Genomic DNA, 10,272 nt, shown 5'->3' with positions numbered 1-10,272 from the left:
AAGAGATAATCTACCTCGATAAATGGTGTCATCCCTGGGTCGTTCACAATTAGACAATGACAAATCCACTTTTAAGAGCAGAAAACCCAAATAACCTAATGTGTTGAACATCTCATGTGCGCTCATCTCCAGAGCCAAAATTGTGGGACTTCACCAAGATTGAACCGAGAATTCCTTTCATTCTTTCTCATAATGCGGGTTGAGACGGTACTTTGGCCGCGCCTTTTCGAGCAACAGTTGTCTATAGTGGCCTGGCTTGCCTCAATATACGGCCATTTCATCATCTCACATAAATTGTTACATAGCAAACTTCGACCGTGATAAAACATATATTATATGAAACCCTGACATTGCAAATATATGACAGATATATATTTAATAGTGCTACAAAAATTGTAACCTGGCACAATCAACAGTACTCTTTTTTTTTTTTTTTTTGGTTCCAAGTTAAAAACTACATATTTTTCCAATCCTTCTTTGGGGATGGCCATTTTGGAGAAGACAAAATACAATTATATGCCCACCAAGCTAAAGGTATCATTTGTCATACTTGTTTATTGAAGTTTTGCAATAGTTCACCAGCATGTGGCAAGGAATTCTGGCATTTCCAACCATCAAACGTATAAATCACAGGGGGGTTGTTGTTTAAATACAACAAGTCAATGCGGAAGAGTGAAACGTCTTTTGCACATAGTTATTCATTAGATGTTGGAGAATTATTTTTGATCTAAGAGATTCCAATTTGTCGTGGATTAGGAGAATTTGGTCAGTATTCTCAAAGACGCTTGGCTATTCCATTTTAGTCGTCGGCTTGATGACGAATAAACCCGGTAAGTGAGCCTGATTTCCGACAGCATCCGATCGGGCCCTCGATGCATGTAAACCTCGTTCTTGCATTAACCCCGGGATCCTCCAGAAGAAACCAGGCAGACGACTTATAAAGATCAAGGCCAATTCTTTAGTGGAGAGGGTGCATAAAAGAAGAAGCACAGATATGTAGAATGTTGCCACACATGCCATAACCCGCCGGTTCTGATCCCGAGGTGTATCTCCAAGGAGGATATTCCTCGTCACTTGGTATTGGGCCCTCGGACACCTTGTCCTAAGATTGAATCGATGGGTAGTGGAGAGCGGTTGTGACGAGGGTGGCCCACTGAGGAGCGCAACGCCAAATGATGCCCTGATAATGGATCTGTCGCACTCGAGACATGGCGATCAATGGAAGCCTGAAATGAGATGAGAATATATTCAAGGTCAAGGAATTGAAGAGTTATTCTCCCTTTTACCTGCTTTCGCTGATAGTCTAAATCTGGTAGATCATGTAGCAGAGAAAGATAAAAGAAGACGCCGGCGCGAGATGCCAGCTTGTATGATGAATCCGCAAGGCCAAGTTCGTGCGAATTCCGTTGTCCAAATCTGAGTAAACGGATTCTTGAGTTGGGTTTCCTCGTTCGCAGATCTAAACCAACAACAGACACGAAGCAAAGATAAAACGGCAGTTTCTTTCCAATAGTCCTTGGATCCCGTTCTTCTAACCGGTCGGCGTCGTTGATAGCATGCCCTCGCCGGCGAAAGATGAGCCAGAAATCATGAGTGATGGCGTAAAACACACCTTGCTTGATGTCGTGAGCAAGATGCAAGGGCATGTGTATGAAACGTAAGAATCGAATGCACGTTTAGGAAAGTCAAGGCAACACCAAAGCGAAGTAGACTTTCTCGAGAAGGTGGCTTTTGACGGGAGCTGCGAATGCGCCTCCAATACAGAATCATCTTGATCAAGATGATGGGGAAGAGACAGTTTGAGTGAGCCTCGACTTTAGTGAATCCCTGCCATTTTGGTGAATGGCCAGCCATCCAACGTCTTGAAGTTTGCCCACGGCTATTATTGATATGGTGACCGTAACCGTCTTCCTCGTAGATGGAGGGCAATTCGGATGTTGAGGAGATAATAATCGTGGATGACGCGATCCAACTCGAAGAGATTCAAACATGGACAGCAGTTGTTAGTTGTATGCGAGCTCCTTCTTGTCGCTCGGTCGATCTGCAGTTCATGGTTTCGATGACACAAGAGAATGATGAGCTTCCAATCGTCTCGGAGTCACTCCATTTCCGATAGCTAACGGATTACCATGAATATTCCACGGAAGGCTCGTGATCGAACCCCTCCTCGTATCCGATATCCAGTTGCAAATGCCCATGAGATTTTGTTGCCATCGACTGGTCCGCACAGTAAAAATAGAATACGTTATGGTTTGCTTAACCGAGTAGGGGTAGAACTGTCCTAGGATAGGTACCTGTAGTCCAAAGCAATTTTGTCTCGAGGCAAGGGAATCTGGAAGCGAGACCACGTGTTCGCCGTCAAATGTTGGATTTCCTCGTCTCTGGCGGCAAAGTTTTCGATTCGCTGGCATTTGCCTTTCCTCGGGGATAGAACATTTACGTCTAGAATAAAACATGTAAATATTACACTTATCCAGGGGCAGGTGAAAGTCCACACTGATTTAGATCTTAAAAATCGAATGACTATACAAGTCTGATTATCTATGATGACATACATCACGGGTTATTTATCTTCACTATTGGGCCTAAATGTCACCCGTTTTAAGTTTCTGTGAAAAAATTGATATCCTCCTCTATGTAGTTCATTGGTATCGCAATCCCTCGAGTTTGGCGGTTAATTCCAGTTTGTTTCGTTAATCGTTATGGTGTCTCAAGGTCTGTTTTTTCCTTTTGGATTGGGTTGGGCTTCATTTTGTTACTTAATTTCTTTTAAAATTAAAGTCGGATCAATTATCATTATTGGATAAAACGGTCTAAAACAATCTACATACTTGCAATTTATACAATTGGCACAACTTGGCTTTAATAATAAAGAAGTCTGTAGTCACGTACCATTGATGTCGGCCTTAGGATCAATGCATTTGTGGCAGGACCTGGAGTGAGCTATTGGGCGTGGGCGAGCTCACAGCGCCAAGAAGAAGGTGGCCACTTGGGCAGGAAGAGAATCCCCACCAGGTAAGTCAACTTCCGGGTGGACATGATCTCAATGATGGCCCCTGGGAACCTCATCTTCCCTTCGGATGGACCACCGTGGACTCTGCGAGAATGTGAATCGCAGATACTAGGTGGGGTGGATGGGAGGACGGAGGATACTAGTTCTTTTGTAGTTCTCCAAGGCCCAACCAGAGGTCTCTAGGCAACCTTTGACGGCTTTTCTTGCGATTATTATTGTAGCTGTTGCTGTTGCTGTTGCTGGACCGAGTGAGACTACTAAATCGTGTGTTCGCGGTTAACTTTTGTGGAGAGGTATTCAAATTCATGAATGACCTTGAAAAGATTTGGATTGAGCACATTGAGCCAAAGAGCTGTTCCTTAACCTGCATGAGTTGCCGTCAAATTAAGATAATGTTTCTTGGAGAACGCAAGGCAATGCCGATAAAAACAAATTAAATGTCAGAGAGGTCACCATGACGAACAGGGTGGCGATGTATTCAAAGGAAAAGCAAGTTCTTTCTTAGATGAATTTCATTATTGTACATTATCAAGAGACACAATATGTCGAAGGGTAGAGATTAATAGATATTGAAAAAAGAAAAGATAATCTTGAAGTAACTGTTACATGAGTGTTTGTATCTATCTGGTCTGTATATTTTGACAAAGTCCTCACAGAATGCAAGTCTTGGCTACTATTAATTTGTATTTGACTAACATCTCTGAACACCATTGCCTTCGATTCTGTTGCTAAAACAATAGCGCTGATTTTACAGAACAATCCTTCAAACTTGTCTTCAATAATGATTTCATGACTACAAAATATGAGCCTTATTCCCCATGTACAGTTAGGGAAACCAAGCAAGAACAACACAGCAACTTCAACCGTGATCCAATGAGGAATGATATTTAAAGGTTTGGTGATTCATTTTTTTTCATATCGCGGGAGATAAAATAGTGTCACAGGCCGTTCGGGCCCTCTAAGACGGCTTGGGCTATCTTGAGCCGTCACCTGTATTTTTTCCTTTTTAGCACGACCATGGCCTTAATCATGAATGTCATAGTTTTGAATCAAAGAATACATTCTTTGACAAATGTTCCATTCAAAAAATATCAGTTACTCACCCAAGGGCCAAATATCTGCCTTTTAAGTTTATGTCGTTAAATCTACTGGCCGGGTCCTCTGTGGCTTCTACTCATAGAAAACCATAACTAGAATGCTTAAGTTCAACAGGAGCTGTACCGCATGAGCATGTTTTCAGGTCAGCTGACGCTGGTGGAAATGGGACAAAGATATTTCGTTAAATCTCGCTTCTGGCAAGTTGAATCATTATCATGAAACGTTTGTTATTCCTCTTTATCTTAATTTCTTTTGAATCTTACAAATATACAGGTAGAAAGAGTGGTACAATATATAAAAAAAAACATGCTTTTAGGGCATAATACACGTAACGTGTCTAAAAAAAAAAAAGATTTGGACATTAGTAGAGCAAATCATGTACTCTATTGATTGCCCTTGTTTAGCAACGCATCTCGAAAATCTCAAAAGTGTAACAAAATGTTTTCGTCTCAGCTATCCCTGGTGGAAAAAATATTTCATTTGTAGTCAAGCTACTTAGGACAAACTATGGTGCAAATTTGAATCATTGACGGCTTGTCCAAATTCAGAGTAGAGACCCCTAATAAGACTCCTTGTCAACCAATTGCTCTTGTCCAGCACGCTTCATAAAACGGGTTTGAGTAAGTTGTTTGACCACATTTTTAAGAACGAAATTTTGAAGAGGTTAAAGTGGGGCTCAAGTTAAAGTTTTCATCCATGTGGTGGAAACACTTAACTGAAACGCAAGGAACAAGCCTGGGTTCAGGTTGACCTCCAGAGGTGTCAGAATTACCTTGTTTACGTATAGGCGCAATTATGTCGCCCACATTCAAGCACATTGCTGGGAGATTGAAACAAAATTCCGAATGCCTCATCATTGCGTTGCAATTTTGGACACATTTTGTTACACTTTCAAGATTTTTGAGATGTGTTTTAGCAACACAAGGGCAATAGAGTACATGATTTGCTCTACTTATGTCTGAATCTTTCTTTGACATTTTACGTGTATTCTGCCCAATAAAGCATGTTTTATGGTGATGTATGGGTTATGGTGGTGGAGATGGTGTAGCGCAATTGGTTAACGCGCGGCCGAGCTATACTCGGGTTCATGGGTTCAATCCCAGGTCTCCCCACCAAACACCCCACCCCATCCCATATACTCTAGTGGATCATTGCCTTGAACGGCGCTCCAGGAACCAAGAGTGGGAGAACAAGACATTAATCAAATATAAATGTAACAATCCAATGAGAAAAACATTCTCGCAATAAAAAAAACATTATTCTACCACTCTTTGTACATGTATATTTGTAAGATTCAAAAGAAATTAAGATTAAAGAGGAATAACAAACGTTTCATGATAATAATTCAACTTGCCTGAAGCGAGATTTAACGAAATATCTTTGTCCCATTTCCATCAGCGTCAGCTGACCTGAAAACATGCTCATGCGGTACAGCTCCTGTCGAACTTAAGCATTCTAGTTATGGTTTTCTATGCACTCAGTCTACCATCTCGTGAGACCACAATCACAGCAATGCCAATGTTTGAAGCCCAAAACTTGCATCACTGACATTGGTACCAGCAAACAAATAAACCTGCCAGAGCTTGCCTAAATGTCCCCATTTAACTTGTAGAATCACAGCTTTCTATCTAAATGAGCTTGATTTGGATCTGGGACCCATGTGAACGCGTTAATTTGGAACGGAATTGAAGGTTCAAGATTCAACCACTATGGTGCACTGAAGTCACTATCGTACTCTTCTGAATAAAGAGCCCTAGGAAAAATATGGCCAAGAAATAACACTTTTGCCCTTCCCTTTTTCCTCTATGCTAGCTTCTAGGATCTCTGAGAGCTCCCATGTCTAACATACAGCCCTGTATTTAAGAGAGGTATGAAAGTGAATTTCAGCGCACCAAAGCGGTTGATTTTGAACCTTCAATTCCCGTTCCAAAACAATGTTAAAAACATTGTACAAAACATACAATATAACATTATTGGGAACCAATTCTTCAAAGAATTGTTCAAACAATTTTTCCCTAGAGAACCACCAAAGTGCCTAGATTCCTATTTTCCTTAAAACAACCAGATCGGAGGTAACTTTCTTGACAAAAATCATGATTCATGTTTTGCCCTAGGAAACTAACCTACCAAAGTACTGGAGTAATGAAACTAATTTTGGCTAATTTTACCTATTCATAGTGTATTTTCAAGTTGGTACGATATCTTAATTTGATAATTGCAACTTCATAACAAACTTATTTTCACCCAGCCATATGTATTATTGTAATTCTATGAAGAGTTGGCCTCTCTTCATGTACAAATTCCACACTGACTTTTGACTACATGACTTTTTGATCAATAAAACATTAGAATTTTGGCGCTTTTTTTTTAAATTAAGCAACCTGTCTGGCTTATCAATCGGAATTCTAAAAGGACTCTCCTTAACCTCTTGACTTTCTTTAGAATTTAGGAGTTAGGGGAAGGAAATTGCTAAGCCAAATTATAGTGATATCTGGTCATCTTGAAAGGAAAATATCAGTCAAAATTAAGCGCCGTTTTCCTTAACGTGCCAGAATAGTGGATTGTCACTTCCAGGATGTTATTTAGTTTCCTATTATTTCAGGCCTTGGAGTTCGTCAGGCCTCAAAATTGACTTTTGGGCAGCCTCACTATGTGCCTCAAAATGTATTTCCCTATAATTTGGACAAGCATTCACAAAGTTCCGCAGAAAAAATTCAAGATTTTAGAGTAGACCATAGCCCCTTACGCTTGCACAATATGTTACTTCTGCACTCCAGAGGCGCTTTGTTCAGCTCTACCATAAGGGCGAATGCCGATTCCTGTTATGAATTAAATGCGCTTTGTTTGTTTGATAATTTTCAATCTTATTTCTTAGTTCGTCAATGACCGAAGAATTGAGTTCAGCAGGCAAAGCAGTTATTGTGAGCAATCTACGTGCTCTCAATTTTCTTTGGGCCTTGCTGTAATAAGGCCTATTGTTCTCTCTCTTTTAACACCAGAACTGACTTAAGACTGGCACAACTCGCACAAACTCGCGCATGCAACCTCACCATCACTTGGTGCCACTTTCGTTTCTGCATTGCCTTGTCGGCCTATCCTCTACTGACTGACTGTCAATTCCTGCTCACCGCCGAATTAACAGCTGTTTGTTCCTCATCCGGTCTTTTCGATTTGCTCCTCGTCCACGCTACAGACGTGAGCATCATGGCCGTGGGTAAAAATAAGGTAAGCCCTACACTTGACCCACAATGAGCCTCGGGGGCTAGCCTCGGAGTGTCAGGACACATCTCCGGCTTCCCGTGAGATCAGGCTAGATCCATGACTGACGTGCTGGCGTGCTTTTTCAGGGTTTAATCAAAGGCGGTAAGAAGGGCGCCAAGAAGAAGATTGTGGACCCCTTCACCCGCAAGGATTGGTACGATATCAAGGCCCCGTCCATCTTCAAGGTCCGAGATTGTGGGCAAGACTTTGGTCAATCGAACTCAGGGCACTAGGTAAGGATTGTGGGATACCTGTGGGTGGTCTAGGCTCTATGAGAGTGTGACACATGACTGTTTGTTTGTGTGTGACCCTAGGATCGCTTCGGACGGTTTGAAGGGCCGCGTGTACGAGGTCTCGTTGGCGGATTTGCAAAACGAGCATGACGCTGAGCGCTCCTACCGCAAGTTCAGCCTCATTTGCGAGGAGGTCCAGGGCAAGAATTGTCTGACCACGTTCCACTCGTCCACCCTCACCACCGACAAGTTGAGGTCTATGGTGAAGAAGTGGCAGACCCTGATCGAGGCCCATATCGATGTCAAGACCACCGATGGCTACTTGCTGCGTCTGTTCTGCATTGGGTTCACTCAAAGGCAGAGCCAGCAACGATCCAAGACTTGCTATGCCCAATCCCAAAAGGTAAGCTATGATTGGGGGAATTTATCCCGAGAGGTTGGTGGTGAAATGATGATACGCTTTATCCATTCTCCGAGCCCACACGAGTACCCGGCCGAGGTCAGATTCGCGTGTCTGGTCCTTTGGGCCTGGGATATCGACCTAGGTTTTCTAGGCCGAACACCCGGGATCCGTCCGTGGGAAAGAGTGGGCCAAGACGTAATTGCAGGCTCTGATTCCAATATGTCATGACGATAGTGCGAGGGCTGACAGTACCTAGATACTAACCGGATATCTTTTTTTTTTTTTTTTTTTTTTGCTTTCATTTTGGGGTTTTTAAGATTTAGATCCGTCAAATCCGCAAGAAGATGGTGGATATCATCCAGCGTGAGGTGGCTGCCGGAGACTTGAAGGATGTGGTGAACAAGCTCATTCCCGACTCGATCGCGGCTGATATCTCTAAGGCCTGCCAGGGCATCTTCCCCCTTCACGATGTGCACATCCGCAAGGTCAAGGTGTTGAAGAAGCCCCGCTTCGACCTCTCCAAGCTCATGGACTTGCACGGTGAAGGTTCCAGCAAGGGTGCCGTGGCCACCACTGACCCCACCACGGGTGAGGTTGTGGCCCGTCCCGACGGGTTCGAACCCCCTGTCTTGGAGTCGGTCTAGAGCCAAAAATTCGTGTTATGCTAATAAAACCCAGAAAAAAATAGGCTTTGGAGTAGTTAATTTCCTGATTACTGCAACGGTGGTGCGACTGGACTAGACTAAACCATAATTTTGCCGGATTTCGTCGTTCGAATACTATCTCGACGCGTTCGTTCCGGCCTCCCAATCGTCTCTGGAATTGAATTTTTTTTTGGAATTGAATTACGTGTTTTTGGTGCTCTAATGTCTGTTTGCACTTCTAAAAAATTACGGTTGATTGTTATAACTCCCTTAAGATCACATGGTGTTTGACGTTAGAGAATGTATTTTCTATTAAAATTGGCACATGCCAGCTGGATGTGCCATTCCATGCAAATTCCAACGGATCCGAGCATGAGTAAATCGAAAAATCGTATATGTCCAAGGGTATTTCGGGTCGAATTTTGAGCTCGAACGTACCGACGGGAATAAGGTATATTTTACAATCGGTTAAGCTCGTTAAAAACAAGCTGGTTTCGCGGGTTATCCCTGGTAAAAATTTTGCTGTAGGGTTAAAACCGTGGATTGGCATATCACAACTAGAGACTCAGAAAATCCGACTCAACGAAAGGTTGCCTTCGACTCTCGGAAAGACCAAAGCCCAATTCATCATTCGGGCTCTCGGAAAGAACCACCCACGTTTTCCCCCAAAACTGGCAGAGCCTTTGAGAGGAGTTGGGTGGGCTGAATTACAGTGCGCAACCTCGAGATTTTTCACCTCTTATCTTAGGTCGATGCTTTATGCCCGGTCCAGGCATACAATATTTACTAAGAATTGACCCTGCCAGCCAAATTGGCCGACGCGTTTTTCCGAGCAAATGGATGAGAGCTGGAAGGTTGTTCAAGAATAGTAGTTTCTGATGGTAGAGGCGCTGCCTTCGATCGATTGGCCTAGCATTGTTCCTTGGTCACTCATTGAGCTGCATGCTTTAGAAAACCACCACAACCCCGTTCTCTTACTTCTTTGCTTTATTTTCAATGGTACAGCTGAAGGCCATGTGGCTTTGTTTTGATTTGATTTTCTGCCTCTCTCGATCTCTTGATATTCTAGCATATCTAGGCTTATAGGACTAAGGTTACAAAGCCATAGAACCAGAAGAACGTGCCAAGAAAATGGTTTAGCCATTCCCAAGAGCGCATCAATGGAGATCGAGGAATCCCAAGAGGCTCTGCTCTCCAATGTGGAGGTCCTCCATTTCCTCCGGGAAGAGCGTCAACGCCAATTTGGAGCCAAAGCCCAAAAGAAGAATTGGCCACGCCATTTATCGGGTGCTAATGCCACCATCCTACTCGAGACCCTCACCCACTTGGAAACCCAACCCTGTGCCCATCACGAAGCTGAACAGGTCAAGGACTTCCTGGAAGCCATCAAACCCTTTCAATTGAGCCAATCCGAGGTCTTGCAGATCGTGAACCAAGTCCCGGAGTCGACCGTGGAACTACATCTCTTGATTGAGGAATGCGAAGAGCGATTGAGTGAGGAACAAATTGAAGCTATCCTCGAACTCGTTCGCAAAAATTTGGGCCCGCCCGTGGAACCCGAAGCGGAACAAGAAGACCAAGGTAATCCAGACGTGGAACCTGTCCCTGCGTAGATCCTGC

General features: G+C 43.3%; 2 protein-coding genes across 2 annotated transcripts; both read left to right on the top strand.

The window, feature by feature from the left end:
- The first annotated feature begins 7,300 nt into the window (after positions 1–7,300).
- LOC131887776 (small ribosomal subunit protein eS1-like) lies at positions 7,301–8,698 on the top strand. Its single transcript, XM_059236463.1, is given in 5 exon segments — positions 7,301–7,336; positions 7,459–7,566; positions 7,568–7,605; positions 7,687–8,008; positions 8,332–8,698. Coding segments are annotated over 5 exon segments (810 nt in total). The 5' UTR covers positions 7,301–7,315; the 3' UTR covers positions 8,653–8,698.
- Positions 8,699–9,674: 976 nt separating this feature from the next.
- Positions 9,675–10,265, top strand: LOC131888331 (DNA-directed RNA polymerase III subunit RPC9-like). The gene has a single exon (XM_059237169.1). It carries the CDS (start codon positions 9,813–9,815, stop codon positions 10,263–10,265), a length of 453 nt encoding a protein of 150 aa, XP_059093152.1. The 5' UTR covers positions 9,675–9,812.
- Positions 10,266–10,272: the final 7 nt, after the last annotated feature.

The sequence above is a fragment of the Tigriopus californicus genome, chromosome 10, assembly GCF_007210705.1.
Source record: "Tigriopus californicus strain San Diego chromosome 10, Tcal_SD_v2.1, whole genome shotgun sequence".
Classification (NCBI taxonomy): Eukaryota; Metazoa; Arthropoda; class Copepoda; order Harpacticoida; family Harpacticidae; genus Tigriopus; species Tigriopus californicus.
This window is presented reverse-complemented; position numbering and strand designations above follow the sequence as displayed.

Excerpts from the sequence above, each read along its gene's own strand:
- LOC131888331 (XM_059237169.1), top strand. The coding sequence starts at position 9,813 with ATGGAGATCGAGGAATCCCAAGAGGCTCTGCTCTCCAATGTGGAGGTC.